Below are 18,524 nucleotides of genomic sequence, written 5' to 3'. Positions count from 1 at the left end.
TTCAGCACAATGGGACCAGATGACTATGAAATCCAGGCTACCAAGCGAGGACATCAAGACTCCATTGGTGAAGAATGTTGGGAACAAGACGAGGCTCTAGACACTTAGTCATTTTTATGCATCTCTAGCCTAGTGTCATTTTGTAATCTCAATTGACACCTTAAGTGTCATTTTGTATTCAAGTTTTTGCATCTAGAACTTGCACGTGTCCTAAGTCAAATCAAACTCTACCTTTGACTTGGTCACAAATTGGTTGTAACTTTCCTAGTTTCATGTTGCACTTCTCCTCTCTATATATGAGGATTTTCATTGTAATAAGGATCTTTTGAGGATCTATCTTTTAGATCTAGAATCTTTAATCTATATGCCAAAACTTTGCCGAAGTGAAGAGCAAAAGTGAAACTTTATGTTCCTATTGTGATTTTACAAATTTCATCAAATAAGAAGAAAGCATTGGCATCCAGACTTTGTGTTGGATTCATTTGTGTTTTATGGTGAGTGTTCTTATGTCATTTTTATTATAAATTCTTATTTTGCTCAAGTAAAGGTGTGTTGAGGGAATATTGTTAAAGAGTAGAGGTAATTGTTAATTTGTGAACTTTGTGTCATATTTCAACTCTTGTTAATAGAATTAGGAATTGGTGATTGTGATATCATTTTGAAGACTTTGAGCTTCATATTGGGATTTTTAAGATTCAAGTTAGCTGAAATATAATAAGATAGCATCTCGAAGATTTTGTGCTTTGTTGTGTCATTTTGTTGTTGTTTCATTTTATTATTTGCAAGAAGAGATTATCAAAATTGTCATAGGATATCAAGATAGAGACTTTGTGCTTTACTGTTGTGTTATCTTAGTACATATCGTGGGTTACAAAAGTTATTTGTAAAAGGTTGTTAGGATTATAGTGATTACAAGACTTTGAGCTTGAACATTGTTTTCCCATCCAGGAGAAGCAACAAAGGACTTTGGGCTTGGAAACTTTGCTTCTTTACTTATTTGTATTTTGGTCATTCCTACTTTTTGAGTTAATTTGTAACATTGAAATTGTAGAATTATTGCTTCTCTATATTGTAAATTCTTTCTTGAAGAAAGAGGAGAGAATAATATCTATTCTGAAAAAGAGGAGAGAATAACATCTATTCTGAAAAAGAGGATAGGATGATGTAACACCCAAGTTTAGATTAGAGTTCAGAAGTTGTATTTTAGAAAGATAGAGTAGTGAGTTAAAGGGGGAGCCTTCCCTTAGAACTTAGGAGAGATTCAATCTCACATATTGTGGCTGAAACCACAATTTTGTAAACTTCCCTAGTTTGCAAAAATTTCAACCAACATTTAGGACATTGTTCTTGAGATAGCTTAGTGCCAAATGGAAAAGGAATGTTAACTAGTTTACAATTATGCATGGCAAAACGCTGCAAAATAGTGTTAACATACTTCTTTTGACTTAACCATAATTTTTTGTTAACCCGATCCCTGTTGATTGACGTACCCAAGTTATATTTTGTAGCCCCTAAATCTTTCATATCAAATGTACCAGATAAATGACTCTTAAGTTCCCTAGCCATTCCCTTATCATTTCCAATAAATAACTTAACATCAACATAAAGGACAATGACTAGTAATTGATCATTAATTAATTTGAAATAAACACAATGATCTTCGTCACTTCTAACAAAGTCATGATTCAATGCAAAAGCATCAAATTTTTGATACCACACTCTTGGTGACTGCTTCAAACCATACAAAGATCTCTTTAATCTGCAAACTAAGTGTTCTTGTCCCATCACAATAAAATTATTAGGTTGTTTTATAAATATTTTCTCATCAAGATCCCCATGTAAGAAAATTGTTTTAACATCCATTTGCTCTACTTCTAAATAAAAAGCAGCCACAATAAATAAAAGGAATCTAATGGAGGTTAGTTTAGCCACCGGAGAAAAAATTTCATTAAAATCCACTCCCTCAACCTGTGAGTAACCTTTTGCCACTAACTGACCATCCGCTCTAAATTTCTTCTTAGATACCCATTTGCATCCAATTGATTTTTTCCCATTAAACAACTCAACTAGATCCCATGTGTCACATTTTTCTAAAGCCTTTATTTCATCTTTCATTGCCTCTAACCAAGACTCATGCTCATATGAAGATAAGGCCTCTTTCACAGATCTAGGTTCGTTGTTAGTACAAGTTAAAGCAAAAACACAATGAAAATCAGATGGACTATATCCATACCTATCAATGGGCTTACGTTGTCTAATGGATCTTCTTTAAGGTGTAACAAGATGCTTTGGTTGTTCATATTCAAGATTCTCTTCTAATCCTTCTTCTTCACCTTCATGTTCATCAAGTTGTTCTACATGTGCATCTTCTTGAGGTTGTTCTATTTGTGTATCTTTCTGTGGTTCAACCTTAATATCAAAATGCACTATTTTGTTAGGCTTCACTTGAGGTTTTTCGTCTTTTTAAAATTCCTTTAGCTCCTTGAAAATTACATCTTTAGAATATACCATTTTCATTGGGTATAGGATCCCAAAGCTTATAGCCCTTAATGTTTTTGCTATAACCCACAAAAGCACACTTGTTAGCTCTAAAATCAAGCTTAGAACGTTTTTTTTAGGAATATGAACATATGTCTCATTGCCAAAAACTTTAAAATGAGAAACTAATGGTCCTTTACCTATCCATACCTCATAGGGAGTTTTATCAACAAGAGCAGAAGTGGGAGATTTGTTAACTAGATAACAAGCAATGTGAACTGCTTCAGCCCCAAAAACGTTGTTCAAGATTGGCACTACTTAACATGCTTTTAGCTCTATCCATTAAAGTTCTATTCATCCTCTTTGCCACTCCATTTTGTTGTGGAGTATATGGTGTTGTTTTCTACCTAATAATTCCTGCATTCTTACAATAGTCATCAAAAACCTTAGAGGAAAATTCACCACCATCATCTGTACTTAAAACCTTCACTTTTTTATGTGTATGTTTCTCAACAAGTGGTTTAAGTTCTTTAAATATAGAAAAAACAATAGATTTTTCCTTCAAAAAGTAAATCGATGAATATCTGGAATAATCATCAATAGAGGAAACAAAGTAGCGAGATTTTCCAATAGATGGTACATCAGCAAGACCAAAAATATCACTATGAATTACCTCCAAAAATTGTTTAGCTCTAGTACTTCCAGATTTAAAAGATACTCTATGTTGCTTTTCATACACAATGTTCATAAAAATCAAAATCAGCAAGTAACCAGACAAACCATCAACCATCTTTTTATTTAGGAGGGTTTTGAGATCCTTTTCACCAACATGGCACATCCTATGGTACCATAACTTACATGATACAAAGTTATCAGTTACATTAACAGAGTTACGAAAAGTAGAAGCATCAGGTCTAAATAGGGTGCCACACCTATTACCTTTAGCTAAAATCAAATTCCCTCTGCTTAACTTGCAAACACTCTTTTTGAAAGTAACATGCACTCTTGAATCATTCATTTTAAATATAGAAATCAAATATCTAGCTAAACCAGGAATGTGCAATACATTTTTAAGGGTTTTAACCCTTCCATCACTGAAAACCAATTTTACTTCCCCCTGGCCTACAATTTTCCATGTGCTATAATGCTCGAGGAAAACTTCCCCACCATCATAAGACAAATATGTTGAAAACCACTCCTTATGAGGAGTCATGTGGTAGGATGCACCTGAATCTACTAGACGAGTCATCATAAGTCATATTAGCAGAAATAATGAAAGCATTAGCAGCTTCATCATTAGAGGATTAAACGAAAGCATTAGCAACTTCATCATTAGAGGATTAATTTGTAGATGAATCATCATAAATTTTCTTTTTATTCTTAAATTCCTCTTTGAGATGCCACCGCTTATTACAGTTCCAACATCTCAATCTACTCTTACTAGGTGATTTAGACCCCTCTAAAGCCTTTCTCCTCATTTCCTTTGAAAGTACAGTGGTAACAAGGGCATCCAACTTCAAATCATCTAGAAAAGAACCATTGATTGCGAGAATAAGATTATCCCAAGGTTTAGGTAGCGAACATAATAATAGAATACATTTATCTTTATCCTCTTTTTTTACATTAATTAACTGCAATTAACTCAAGATTAGATTAAATGAATTCAAGTGTTCTGCAATTGCAATTGAGTCTCCATCATTCATTAAAGACTATAACTTTCTTTTCAGAAATAACTTGTTAATGAGACTCTTAGTTTGGTAAATCTCTCCTATTCTATTCTATAATTTATGTGCAGTAACCTCATTTGAATCTTTCAATAGAACGAAATTAGATAACACAAACGAATAGTGTCACGAGACTTTTTATCTATTTTATTCCAATCTTCATTTGTCATAGTATCTGGTTTCTCCTCTTTATTAACAACAATCCATTGATCTCTTTCTTCTAAAATATCCTCCATCTTTAGCTTCCAAAAATCATATCCAGAACTGTTGAACTTTTCAATGTCCAATCAAGATGAGCCAGCCATGATCTCTTATTGCATTGAATTTGAAACTGCAAGAAAAAAAACGCACTCCCATTACAACAAAAAACCCAATCAAACATTCCAAGAAAGGCATCCCCTTCTCAAATCAAGCCAACTTGACTTTGATACCAAATGTTGAAAACACGATAAAACTATATAGTGAAATTATGCTGATAATTTTACGCATTCAAATAAATAGATAGCAATAAATCATTGATGGAAATGGATAACAAAATAAATGCAAACCATAACTCAAGATCTACGTGGAGAAACCCTTTCGGGAAAAAACTCCACACCCAAAGAGATCCAAGACTTGTATTAATCCTTCCATTGAGTTACATCAATACAACTTCTCTCTGAATTTCTGTAACACTTCTTTGCTTCAACAACCTGTGAATAACATATGTTTCCTTCAACTCAAACACTAAATAAATAGGCAGGAGAAAAACCATAAATCACAAAAAAATAGAAAACTTCCTCTTTGAACTTGTGTTTTTATCTAACTTTTGAAAGATATTTCTTATTTTAGCAAGCTTTCATTTATCTTTCACCATTTTCATGCTTTTACTATTTTGACAATTAAAAAACATCTTTACAATTTGTCACAATTGCATTTAGCAACTTTTATTAGAACTAGAGGATAATTACAATTTTCCAATTAATAATTTAATTCAAAAATAGCAACAGCAAGGTTGAGACATTTTCTCAATAGTAGGTAGATTTCTAGCAATGGATGGGAGTTCTTCAAATTTTCAGCAGACTACGTATGCCTGTATTTTGGTGGAAATGGAAAGGTTGACATATTTCCCTGAGGAGGTTTTGATAAAATTGGCTAAAGGTTATTGGTTTCAACCTAGGGATTATGAAAAGATTTTGTTTCATTGCCAAAGATGCTTCCAAACTGGGCATATTGTTGCTTCTTGTGCCAAGTGTAAATCAAATGGACAAGCATCTTGATGGAAAGAGGTCTCTCCCACTCACTATTTGGTGGAGAAGGAAGAGAGGTGTCAGGACAGCAACACAAAGATCGAGATTTATTAGGGTGATTGTAACATAGCACTGCTTAATGACCAAAATAATCCTAAAGATTTGAGCAAGGGTTTGAGTTCAAATAAGGACACCGTCAATGGTGTGAGGGATTCAAAGATGGAGAAAGACCAGAAACTTTAGAGCGTTTGGAAAAAAAGGAAAAATAACCCTTTCGAGAAAGTTTTGAGAAAGGTTAGAAAGTAGAAGTGCAAGAGGAAGTGTGGAAGGTGGTGACGAGGAAGCGAGATATGAGCATGGAGGATGAAGGTACTTTCCATATGCTTCTATGTTCTCATTCCAAAGCAAAAGCACATATGCAGCGGTGAAATGTTTAACAGTACTTTCACTTTGGTTTTTTGATTTGTAACCCCACTTGGTTCGGGCTAGGCAAAAAACCTGATCTTAATAAAATTAGAATCAATTTTACTGATAAAAAGAACTAAAATATGATGCAATATTTGTATTCTATGCAACAAAATTTGCTAGGTTACAAAATGTGTCAAAGTTTGACTTATGGTTCAAGAGTTATGCTCCATTGAAGATTCCTTTCTTTTAGTAGGTAAAGACAAAAGTTTGAGAACTATTTGGGTAGTGCTCTAGTAGTGGTGGCATCGGGCAAGCTTGGGTAGAGGGTGAGCGACTGGACAAAATTAATTCTGGTTGTTCGAATATTCCATGAAATTGAACTATTTGGTGTGTTGGGTTTGGTTGTGCTGCATAACTCTTAAGCACAAGTGTAACATTTTGTTGTTCATATCATACTTGAAAAACTTGCCTAGTACTTGCAAAACTCGCAAGTACTCGTGAGCCAATTCGCTAGGTGAGTTACTCACCCAGTAACTGGCCGATGAGTTTTGTAAAACTTGTGGTGATTTTTGCTTGAAAAACTTGCAAGTAAATGCAGAAAATTGTGATTTTTCCTTGAAAAATTAGTCCAAATTCATATGATTTAGTTTATCTTGCTTGTTAAAAAAAAATGATTTTCATTGGTGATGATCTTCACTCTCTTTTCTCATTTTCTCTAAATTTCTTTTTTGGAGGCATAGCATATCTTCACTTTCACATTGAACACCTTGTGTAGCTTATCATTGATGCCCCTCAAACCCATTAGGGTCTCCATTCCCAAACCCCCACTAGTTATTGGGATCTCTTGTCATATAAGAATATTTTAAAAAAATTATGTATTTTGAAATGTTTGATAAATTTGCCGAGCTATTGTCGATTTTTCTCGAGTTTTTTAAAATTTTGTGCCAGCCAAGTCAATGCCAAGTCCGTCTTTTTCAACTATGGTTCATATGACTTGAACTTGGGGAAAAATTGGGGCTTCTAGAAAAGTAGTTCGATTTAGATGACTTAATAGGCAATCGTTAGGTTTTTGGCCACTTTGAACACAATGGGGAGCTAGGATATGCTTCAGCACACTTTTGTATGAAGTTACTTATAGAAAAATTACAGATAACAAGCAATATTCAACCCTTGTTAGTTTGGCCTCTAGGTGTCCAATTTAGATGAAAAGTTGGTGAAACAACATTCTTAGATGCCTTGGACATAATGGTGATCTTAGATTTGCTCTAGCATTCGCCCAAAAAAATAAAAACCTAGAAAAACTAATTTCTACAAAATGGAAACAAAACTAGCTTACATGCAAACTTGGTTTCATACCATGCAAGATTTTAGATAGTTACATGATTATCTTTACCTAGGAACAAATGCCTTAAAGCTCTTTACAATAAATCTAGTTGCTCAAGGAAATGCCACAGGGTCAAGACTCAAAACACAATGGACAAAACTCAGCTATACAATTCATAAAGTGTGTACAATATGGGAAATGAAGTTGCATTTATAGAAAATACAAGCAGGAGAAGAGGATAACAATTCACTCTCCATGAGATAACTCTCAAGAAATGAGGTGACTCCTCACTCTCCCAAAAAGGAAGTGTAACTCCTAAGGAAGAGGATGACACATTACACTCAAAAAGGACAAGCAAAACGAAACCTAATTAAACAAATTGAAACTATCTAAATTAGCTACCTACAGTGTAATAAATGCATAACTACATCAATACAGAGAAATTTCTGATTTTTTTATTCCTAAAATTGTTTTAACAGTTTTTCCATTTATGTTGGTGAGGTCGATTGGACCAGGGACAAATTCTATTTTGGTGTGACTTCTAACCAAAGAAACAAAAAACTTACTAATTTATTAGCTGAAAATTTTACCATCTTTGCATCAAATTTCATTTCTTGGTATGTTTGTAGAAGATTACTATTGAAATTATTTTCCAATGTGACACATTTTTTTGCTTCTGTTATGCCGGTGTGAATTCCAATATGACAACTTAACACACCAATTTTTATACTTAAGCATTGATACAAACCCATAATACTTTTAAACCACACCTATTTATAAGCTTGTTGAAAATGTCTGGTGTTGATTGCCAAGGTAATTCCAAAATCTCAGGCAATTTTACCCTGTTTGTGTTCTATGTAATTTCTAAAATCTCGTGTGAATTACAGCCATTAAATCCAAAACTGATCGAGCCCATTAATTACATCATTAATAAAAAAGTGATGTGCTATTTTTCGTATCTTATCATGATTACAAATAATCTTTGGTTTTTTGTTACCTGATATATATTGTATATGAACCCAAGTGATTTTATTTTTTAAGCACCTGATACATGATTGACACTAAAGTTTCACAGCCTGAGTTGCTAGGTTGACTGGTGACTTATTCAGTTTAACAGGCTTGTGGAAGGGGGCCTTGATTAAAATTTTTGGACTACAAAATGTCTGATATCAACAAACAACTCCATTGATAAGAGAGCTAAATTTTGTTTTTTGTTGTCTTTTTGAAATCAGCCATTTCGCATACGTTATGGGGCAATTTAAATGAAGAAGAGTCCAGGAATTTGTTTGAGTCAACACCAGCTAAAGACTGTATGGAATCAAAACTTGCTCCAACTTCTGTGGATAAACAAGGTGTTGTTGATTCAGAATCTCTTCTTAAGGCTATCCCTGACAGTATTATATTAAGCTAAATTTCAGTAGCATGTTGCACTAGTTGCCTATTGAAATATTAGAAAATAGTCTAGAAAGTGGGCCATTTCTAAACTACATCATCTATCTCTTACCTAACAATGATTTGTTGCCCTCCAGGAAATGGAGAAGAATCTTCTTTGCTCCTTGGCATGCAGGAAGATGTGGACAGTCCCCGCTCTAAAAGACGACGAATGCTTCAGTTCTCTGATCCTACTATGTGTAATGAAGATAACGGTCACAGATTAGAAACATTTGAGGTATGGCTTCATTTTTTGTTTGTGTTTTGGTTCCTTAAACTTGACAAAAATTGAACCTGCAAATTTGAACAATCACAAGACCTTTGAAGGGAGTGAAGATGGCGATGGAAATGAAAGGTGAGCCTAGGGAAGACACAATATGTTGGTCATATACCTCATGAATAGTTATAAAAAAACAGAACATGTCCCATTACATAATCTCTTTTATCTTATTAATATTCAAGAAGGTGGATGTGCATTGTATTGTTAGAATAAAATTCAAGTGCACCACATCAAAAAGTTGCGTAAGAAAAAGTCAAAAGGATATTGGTTTGATTATACTCCTATTCTCAACAGCTTACCAGTTCCTACCAAATGCACAGTTCTGTTCCTCTCAAAGGTTTCAGCTCGTTGAATTTTCGTTGAAACCTGTTATGATCCATTTCCTTAATTTGGTGTATAAACAAACCAATAATGGTCTCCATGATAATAATTAGCTTTAAATTTGAAAAGAACCTTTCAGGACATTTTTTAGATTGCTTTTCACCAGGTTTAATTCATTGATGTCTCACAGTTTTTAATTTTCATTTTAATTTACAAATTATATAAATGAATATTTTGTATGGCTATCTGTATTTAAACCCTCTGATTTGGGTCGGGGTTCAATATTCTGGAAATTTATTTATTTCCACATACTTTCTCTGTTAGCTTTTATTCGAACAAAATTATACATGTTCCAGTTTGGATTACAATGAGCTCTCAGAATGCCATTCATCTATTCATATGGCTTATATCTTGATATGCGAAAATTGAGGCCACTATAAACTTATACAAGAATACAAGAATCAACATAGATGTACATGATTTTTTATTAATCATGACTCAGTGGTTATTTCTTTTTTGTGGATTTCAGGGTTGCAGGAATTCAACTATGGATGGATGTGTGGATGTACATAGCCCAGAGCTGAATTCGCAGGGCTTGTTGTGTAAAGGTGCCATATGAGAATTTGCTTGAATCCTTTCATCTTATTTTATGTGTTTTTCTTTACCCTTGAAATAAATTGTCTTCTGCTTACAGAAGATCCATATAGTTCGGTGAGTGAAAGCATGAAACAAGAATCGACAAGTTGGGTGGATAATTGTCTTAATGATGGGGAATTGCAATTAATGTCAGATGAATTGTAAGTCTGAAAGTACCAAATAACAACAACAATATTATCCTGACAGAATCCTTTTGTATGATAAGCTTAATTTTGAAAGCTGACATTGTGTATGCAGAGAAGGAGCAGTTGACTTTGATGATCAGATTGACATATCGGGTAAGATGTGCTTGATTATTAGCGAAGTGCTTTTATATTTGTTATTGTCTTTATAAGTGAATTGTCACTTTGTTTACAAGGCCTGGAACTCACAGCTGGCCTGGTCTGGGTGGGATCCACATTATTAGTGCTATCTTTGAACCTGGGTCATTTAGCAATGGCTCCACCTTGATTGTAGAATGTTGTCAACCTTTTTTAACATAGAGAAAATATCATGAATACTTATAAGATCTCTTTTCTTATAAAATTTTGTAGAGTTTTGCCAACTGCAAGCATCTGAATCTGAATTTGAAATACAGCACACTGCTCCATCACAGGCTATCTTGCCGGGTAAGTTCTTGTTTTTGTACTTATCTCTCTTAATGCTATTCTCTTTTTAGAAGTTAGGTCCAAAATACCTGAAAGTATAAAGGAGTTAGCATAGTTGCTCCTCTTGCAGATAAGTTAGCCAAAATGTTCACATGGAATTCTCAAAAATCTATTTTTTGTGTCAGGCAAGAAAATAAGGCACCACACTCCAACCAGGCTGGTAACCCCAGTGGCCTACCCTTTCACTCTTGTTAAGCCCTGTGGTGTACAAGGGGATGTTACACTCAATGACATCAATCAGCGCATTCTTATGCCTAACTCAGGAGTTCAACATGGTAGTGATTGTGATGGCTTGGCATCACAGCCAGTTTCTTCATTACCGTACTCTGGGAAGGCGGTAGTGTCTCTTACAAAGATCCATACAGAAGGGAATGGCAGCATTACTATCATGAGAACAAAAGGATGAATAAAGAGAGAAAAAAAAAGCAGGGAGTCTTTTAAATGCAAGGTTCAATTTTCTTAGTTGGGCATCTCTTAAAAGCAGAGAAAAGAAAAACATTTGTTGTGCAATGGCCAGGATGGCAAATCTGAGTTCCTCACAAGTGTACTTTTTGGGAATGCAGTACTTGATTTTTACTTTTTATTTTTGAAGTCTATAATGGCTTTTCAAAGTTCTGAGAGTCCCTATGTACCAATTCAAGAGACTGGGCAGTCTCTGATGGTCTGTGGATGAGGGGGTTAGATTAAAAAACAAAGGCGTGGTAACTAATCTAATGACATTGACTTTGTGTGGGGATAGGTAAATTAAGTTGTATTGACTTTGAGTGTTGTTGGGTGCTTATTTTATTGAAATCTTACCACTTAAAGAAGGGAAGGTAAGCACCTAGATGATATATAGTTTGAACTGTCAGTTTTACAATTTGAATATTATTTTTTGTCGAGTCTATTCTCTGGGTAGGCATATGCAAATTGCCGAATACTGAACATGATGTTTTGTCCAGGATTTAGTTCCAAGAAAAGCGAAGTGTGTTTTTCTATTTATTTATTAAAATAACTGGGAAGTACCTACATAATACTGTTTAGGCATGTATAAATACTGCATACAATGTCTTGTGATTTGTCCAAGTGTTAGAGTTGAGAAGAATGAAGAGTCTTAATTTACTTGTTTATGAAAAAACAGGGCAGTACCTAGGTAATATTCATTTTGAAATGTCGGTTACAAACTCAATTTTTAGCATCTATACTCTGGGTAGGCATGTATAAACACTGAAAACCATGTTTTCCGAAAGTATTAATGCAAAGAACGGTGTTTTTTTTTTCTTTTTTTCCAATTGTTTATTGAAAAAAAAAGTTTTGTTTTTATATTGATTAAGGGGTGGGTTTTTCTTTTAAGGCATTAAAGGGACTTTGGTGCCAACGGGGCTCAAATTTGCATAGTTTGAATGATGTTTGGGCCGTAATGGGTCAGGATTTTACCACCATATATTTACTACGTCCATGTTGTTCCCAACTTTAAGCTATCAAAACAGCAATCTGAGGCCAAAATTTGATGCAATGACAGCTCTATGGCTGTTATCTACATTTTCAATTCATTGTACAATTATGTACATCCTTGTTTACTACTAACGTGCGACTTTTATTCCACAAGAATTATCAATCCTTTTAATTGCTAAGAGATTGAAAACTACGATATGTTGTTGTGAACAAGTGCTATATTAGTAATTTAAGCCAGATAAACATATATATCTCATGTTTTATTAGTTTTGATATAAGGAAGCAGTTGCATGAAATGGAAACAAGAAAGCAACTGAGACAACAAATGGATAAAGAGATAAATGGATACAAGGAATTTACCTTGGAGAAACCTAGTGATGGACAAAGAGTAAAATGTTGCCATCTCGTTTGACTATCACCTGTACAACATTAAAAACTTAGTACCTTCTCGAGGTCTTCACGGATACCAACAAACATACTGATAACACCCTGCCTATTAGTTTGATGTAACTTGTTGCAAATGCACATCTTTTTACAGCACTCAATTTCTTTGAGCACTCTTAACCAAGCTTACTCGATCTTTGTATAAAAGAATTAGAAAAATGGTAAAAATCCATCGGAATGGCTGTTAAGGCAATCTTAAAAGAAAGGGATAAAACGAAGTCCCAAAAACCAAACAACTGCTAGAGGCCATTTCCAATTATTCCTCTTTTCGTTTGAATGATAAAGGGCAACTTTTCCTTTTGCTTGTAAAAATAATCACGGCACTTTCAAAACTGCCACTTTGATGTTTATGGTGGTTTTGTCAGACAAAACTATTATCTGTTTTATGATTCACTTTTAGAAACGTACACTTTCTATGTTTGACTTGAAGGTGTTAAGGTCATCTTGGCAGTCTTTAACCTCTACAAACTCTCGAGCAAGCTTGCATAGTTTTTTCGAAAATCATCATAATTGGAGTGTTGAACTTACGAACTTTTTTATTTGGGATAAAGGCCTACTATGTTTGAACAGGAGTGTAATACAATATAGGCTGCCAAAAGTGGACAGAAATAAGTAATATCAAGTTTTGTAAAAGTCACAGGATTGCTGGAACAAAGCATCCATCCATCATGGAAATCCTGGTGTGGGTTACTTATTCCTGAAGCTTGCCCACATCATCTAATGAGCATAAATATAACTCTCTTGTTTGTTTCACTCAGCCACAAAATTGAAGCTGTCTACCATACCACATAGCATAGTTCATCTCTGGAATCAAGAAATGATGAGGAATGTAACTGTTAACATGCAAACTCTAGTAAGATTAGCACAGGTAAGATCTAAAAACTCCAATTTACTCAGAGACCCAGCACTAGCAGCTTGGCTAACTTGCCTCTCAAACTTATTGTCAATATCAGGTTCACCACAGGCACCAAAACCAAAAATACCAGTATAAGCAATCCTGAATATGCTTGTGATCAGCTGTTACACAGCAGTTTAACAGCTGAAGAGATAGGGTCCCATCTACAGCAGGGCCACGTTAGAGAGTTCAAGAATAGAAATTACTGTATCAGAAATGCACACTTACGAACAAAGATTTAAACTTACACACAATGGAATCCTGAACCCACTCTGTATCTGTAACGCACAACCATAAGGGAAACAAAGATAAAGGGTGAAGCAGCATTCAGATCTTCCCAAGAGCTTGCGATTGAGATTTAATTAAAGAAAACTGAGTTCTAAGCTCTATGAGAGCTGTTGTATTGTTATTAAGCGGAGCAGATAACTGCTTCATCTGCAAGAAAAAAAAGCAAACCGACATGAAATTCCACTTCAAAAGTGATAATAAGTATGAAAAAAGGATGACAAGGCAGCAAAGACGCCAGATAGCTTGCACAATAAGTTAACGGAAGATTCTGAAATCACATCACAAGAAACATGAAGAGCCCCAAACGAGCTGACTGCGAAGGGAAAAAAGTAGGAAAAACAAAGGAATCAGGGAGCCACATCAAACGCACACGTGGACATAACCAAAAGACTCTTCATAGTTATTTGAAGATTGCAAAAGGGACAAGGCAAAGGAGCAGTTGTAAGGAAACGCAAATGACGAGCTATTAGATGAGTCTATTTAGCATCAGTAGAACGCCACAAATGAGCACCAAGAGCAACCAAGTAGATATAGAAAAAACACAATTCCACTTTGCATTAAGATCTGTAACAAGAACAGCAGCAAGCGATAGATTTGACGAGGAAAAAGAGTAAACCAGGATTTAGTTGGGCAGTGCCAGTCCTCAGCAAGTTAAAAACAAATGACGTGGCAATCAGATCCAATAGAGTAGGGGACACCAGCGTAAAAAAATCCTGAATCAGCATCAGATCGGTAGGAAGAAGACGAAATTTAGAATGAATTTACTGCATCATTTTCCGACCAAAGACGTGAAAGTTCCATAGATCACAAAAAGTATGAATTCCTTTGTCTGTAAATCAGGCAGCTTTGCAACGAGGGTAAAGAATCATAGGAAAGTCATAAGACTGAACAAGAAGATTCTACCAACAGATGAAGTGGAAGAGTTGAACCCATGCTGAGGAGTGCATGCCAGATAAGAAAAGGTGCCACCTGTTGCCATGCCTTCCAAATAGAAGCAAATTGCATTGAGGCTGAAGGTTTGAATTAGGGAGCACGCAGCAACTTATCGTACAGTTATAATAAACTGAACCAACAGCCATGTGGCAACAACATGGATATACTGTGGCAAACTAATAACTACCACAGAGCATCACCCTGAAAGATGCAGGCAATTCTCTTCGCAACAAGACACACGGGAGCAAATGGATCACTAAAACCCAAATCATCCTATCCTTAGGTTGAAGCCAGTGAAGTCAAGATGTTGCTGGAAATTGCTGTTATCCCGTTTGGCCCAAATAAAATTGCAGATAACTAAGATGCCTATAGTATGCACGAGAAGGAAGCCAACAGGAAACTATACGAAACCTGGGGCGATATTTATTTGTCATGATCCAATTTGAATTAGCATCTCGATTACACGGTAGCATTGTTTGGTTTAGTTAAAGTTGATAAATTTTATGTCTTGACTTTGTTGATTTAATTTTCAATTTTTGTACAACTTTGTATCAATAGTTGTATGATAAGTATCAATAATTGAATGAAATATACCATTTGTTGTGAAAAGTAACCAATCATGTGATGCCACATCAGCTGCACAAGTATTGGGCACTGGCTATCCAGGAGAAAATTTGCACCGCCTGGATAGCCGTGCTTCCTCGGTCCGTGCCCCTCCGTATACAGTCTGCTACCGGCGGTTCGGAGAAAACGTGCTTGTTGGGAAACATGCATGTGCTGGGAAACGTGCTGGGAAAACGTGAAAGTCTGGCCGCCGCGTTGGCCCCTGCTTCGCCTGTGAGAAATAAATAAGAAGGACTAACCTTTATTTGGGGGCATTTTTTCCCTCTAATTTATTTTGGCGGTAATAATAGAATTTTTGATAAAAACATTTTCTTGTGTTTGATTTCTAAAAAAAAAAGAAACTAAAGGGAAGCAGGACATTTCATCTTTGCATTTTAGAGTACCCCAAATTTTTTTTTTCCCTTTTTTGCCCCAAAAAGTTATTTAAATTGTATATAAATTATAAATCTTTTGAATAAATTCTATTGAATACAACTTTACAAATCATTATATTGGATGCTAGTGTAAAGAAATATTTGTTATTATTCTTTGAAATCAATTTAAGATTTTAGTCAAACACCCTTTTTTTTTTGGAAGATGTATGTATGTGTTGCAGTATTGTTGTAATTGAAAAAGAAAATCATCTTTGTTCACTATATAGATATAATTCTACTTATAGTTTGTTATTGGAGTATAGTAATGGGCATCTTACCAAAATTTTAAAACTCATTCAAATATAAGCTACATTTTCATAGAATTTTTAGAATTTTCAAGAAATGATTTGTTGAAGTATATTTTGGTTGGGTTGGAATTTGATGGATATAATCAAGGAAGTTATTATTTATGAACCATGTTTGATGGATATAATCTAAGCTTGTTCTTTATTATTCAACACTACTATGCATTAAGTAGTTTAATGCTAATCTTTTTAAATGTGTATGAGATTCAAATTTCAGGAGTGAGCACCCTTGTAGAACCCCAATTTATTTATCTAAAAGCAATGTTATATACTTTTATTAGGCCACCTTATAACATATTATTTCAATATAATGTTATAAGTACTCAAAACTTACCAACCTCCTTTGCATTCGTCTTTTCTTTCCAAACCTTCCCACTTACATGCATACCCTTCTCTTTACTATGTATTAAGTTTTAACCCTTCAACTAGTAAGGGACCACCTAAGCATCACAAGGGTTGGATTGAGGCAATCTATCCTAGCAAAACGAGTAACCCATGTTGAAAAAATAAGTGACCTCATTGATATGCGGGAAGAATTAAACATCTAATATTGATGCATGAGAACACTTAATTTTAGCTATTTCTTCACCATTTTTATTTTTTTACTATGATCTTTATTGAGTTTTGATTTACCTACCCCTTATTTCTCGTAACTTCTTCCCACAAATCATATTTTTTATTTATAGTTCCCTCGCCCAAACATGTTTTTTACTAGATTTCCCGTCCTAGATTTAAGTAGTTGAACTTGTTTCTTGGCTTACAAAGATCATTCTATCCTAAAAAGTGAGGCTCATTTTATCTAAGATTGGCATCACCTTGTAGCTTGGTTTTGATTATCTTTATCCTCTTAGGAATTGTGATATCTTCATATATACAATGCTCATCCACTTAATAATATAGTCAGTCAAATCAACTCTTCTAGATTCAAATTTACATTAAAATTTGTTCCCTCCATCATCGTGCCCTATTCATTCTTGAAATTGATCATAAATTTCTCCCTTCACTTAACTTATGCTTTCTCTTAATTCTTATTCTTCATCTTTTGTGTCACTTGATTCTTTTCTTTGGATAAACTACTTGTGTTTACTTTGATCTGCCACATCTAATATTGCTTTGTCTTCAATTTTCATACAAATCTATTTATTTTCCTGACCATATTAATAAATTTAGGTTTATCTATGTTGGAGTTAGTGCTTTGGGTGATATTGTTGATTGCAAAGAAAAAAATTGTTGTTGCAACTATGGGTTATACACACATAGCTCAAGAATTCCAAACAGAGACCAACTCTAACTCATAGTTGCAAATTAAGGTTCCAATTAAGAGCTTTTAAACCAAGAAATGATAATTCATACATACATGCATAAATAAAACATAAAATTGGATGGAAAGCTTTTAATTCATTTAGATCTAGAATTGTAAACTTCTAATGGTGTGAAGCCAAAACAATGAATCATATCTAGTACTAGAATATCCTTCAACAAATCTCCCTCTACAATACAACCAATGTTGGATATTTATATATTAAATATTTTGGGAGAGATACGCATCTAAGAAATCTAGAAGGTATTGGAGATTTCTAAGGTGGAATTTTCCATAAGAGAACAATATTAAAAAAAAGATGTCAATCTAGATAATATCTTTCTAGAGTTAGATATTCTAGTATTTTCTCTTACCACTATCTAACTCTAGAAAGATATTATCTAGATTGACATCTTTTTTTTAATATTGTTCTCTTATGGAAAATTCCACCTTAGAAATCTCCAATACCTTCTAGATTTCTTAGATGCGTATCTCTCCCAAAATATTTAATATATAAATATCCAACATTGGTTGTATTGTAGAGGGAGATTTGTTGAAGGATATTCTAGTACTAGATATGATTCATTGTTTTGGCTTCACACCATTAGAAGTTTACAATTCTAGATCTAAATGAATTAAAAGCTTTCCATCCAATTTTATGTTTTATTTATGCATGTATGTATGAATTATCATTTCTTGGTTTAAAAGCTCTTAATTGGAACCTTAATTTGCAACTATGAGTTAGAGTTGGTCTCTGTTTGGAATTCTTGAGCTATGTGTGTATAACCCATAGTTGCAACAACAATTTTTTTCTTTGCAATCAACAATATCACCCAAAGCACTAACTCCAACATAGGTAAACCTAAATTTATTAATATGGTCAGGAAAATAAATAGATTTGTATGAAAATTGAAGACAAAGCAATATTAGATGTGGCAGATCAAAGTAAACACAAGTAGTTTATCCAAAGAAAAGAATCAAGTGACACAAAAGATGAAGAATAAGAATTAAGAGAAAGCATAAGTTAAGTGAAGGGAGAAATTTATGATCAATTTCAAGAATGAATAGGGCACGATGATGGAGGGAACAAATTTTAATGTAAATTTGAATCTAGAAGAGTTGATTTGACTGACTATATTATTAAGTGGATGAGCATTGTATATATGAAGATATCACAATTCCTAAGAGGATAAAGATAATCAAAACCAAGCTACAAGGTGATGCCAATCTTAGATAAAATGAGCCTCACTTTTTAGGATAGAATGATCTTTGTAAGCCAAGAAACAAGTTCAACTACTTAAATCTAGGACAGGAAATCTAGTAAAAAACATGTTTGGGTGAGGGAACTATAAATAAAAAATATGATTTGTGGGAAGAAGTTACGAGAAA

The 18,524-nt window shown here is 34.1% G+C and overlaps 2 protein-coding genes across 9 annotated transcripts in view; one reads left to right on the top strand and one right to left on the bottom strand.

The window, feature by feature from the left end:
• The window catches only part of LOC131072451 (protein XRI1), a 61,209-nt gene extending 49,613 nt beyond the window's left edge, over positions 1–11,596 (top strand). Inside the window, exons 4-10 of the mRNA XM_058008614.2 lie at positions 8,396–8,515; positions 8,693–8,832; positions 9,725–9,803; positions 9,890–9,992; positions 10,090–10,130; positions 10,386–10,460; positions 10,625–11,596. Coding sequence (XP_057864597.2) covers positions 8,396–8,515; positions 8,693–8,832; positions 9,725–9,803; positions 9,890–9,992; positions 10,090–10,130; positions 10,386–10,460; positions 10,625–10,905 — 839 coding nt within the window. The 3' untranslated portion in view covers positions 10,906–11,596. The remainder of the gene's footprint in view (positions 1–8,395; positions 8,516–8,692; positions 8,833–9,724; positions 9,804–9,889; positions 9,993–10,089; positions 10,131–10,385; positions 10,461–10,624) is intronic.
• LOC131072452 (uncharacterized) lies at positions 4,318–14,947 on the bottom strand. 8 transcript variants are annotated; one of them, XR_009372773.1, is made up of 3 exons: positions 14,177–14,947; positions 12,294–13,707; positions 4,318–4,894 (listed from the first exon to the last, which is right to left on the bottom strand). XR_009372773.1 is itself a non-coding variant. In XM_059221802.1 (3 exons), exons 1-3 carry the CDS (start codon positions 14,283–14,285, stop codon positions 4,441–4,443), a joined length of 261 nt encoding a protein of 86 aa, XP_059077785.1. In that variant the 5' UTR covers positions 14,286–14,947; the 3' UTR covers positions 4,318–4,440. The 8 variants fall into 8 exon arrangements, 1 of the variants encoding a protein (XP_059077785.1); XR_009372775.1 differs by having other exon boundaries at positions 12,294–12,352; XR_009372776.1 differs by lacking the exon at positions 14,177–14,947 and having other exon boundaries at positions 4,318–4,533; positions 4,751–4,894; positions 12,294–14,170.
• Between the last annotated feature and the right edge of the window lie 3,577 nt (positions 14,948–18,524).

Source organism: Cryptomeria japonica, chromosome 5, assembly GCF_030272615.1.
Source record: "Cryptomeria japonica chromosome 5, Sugi_1.0, whole genome shotgun sequence".
Taxonomy (NCBI): domain Eukaryota; kingdom Viridiplantae; phylum Streptophyta; class Pinopsida; order Cupressales; family Cupressaceae; genus Cryptomeria; species Cryptomeria japonica.
Note: the sequence above shows the minus strand (reverse complement) of the source record. Positions and strands in the feature narration are given on the sequence as shown.

What these genes read in the sequence shown, in the direction of transcription:
- LOC131072452 (XM_059221802.1), bottom strand. Translation starts at nt 14,285, where the DNA reads ATGCTGATTCAGGATTTTTTTACGCTGGTGTCCCCTACTCTATTGGAT. An exon ending in CACTGCCCAACTAAATCCTG is followed by an intron (nt 12,353 to 14,176) that starts GTTTACTCTTTT and finishes AATGTTGTACAG; the next exon opens with GTGATAGTCAAACGAGATGG. An exon ending in CATCACTAGGTTTCTCCAAG is followed by an intron (nt 4,534 to 12,293) that starts GTAAATTCCTTG and finishes TTTTTCTTGCAG; the next exon opens with TTTCAAATTCAATGCAATAA.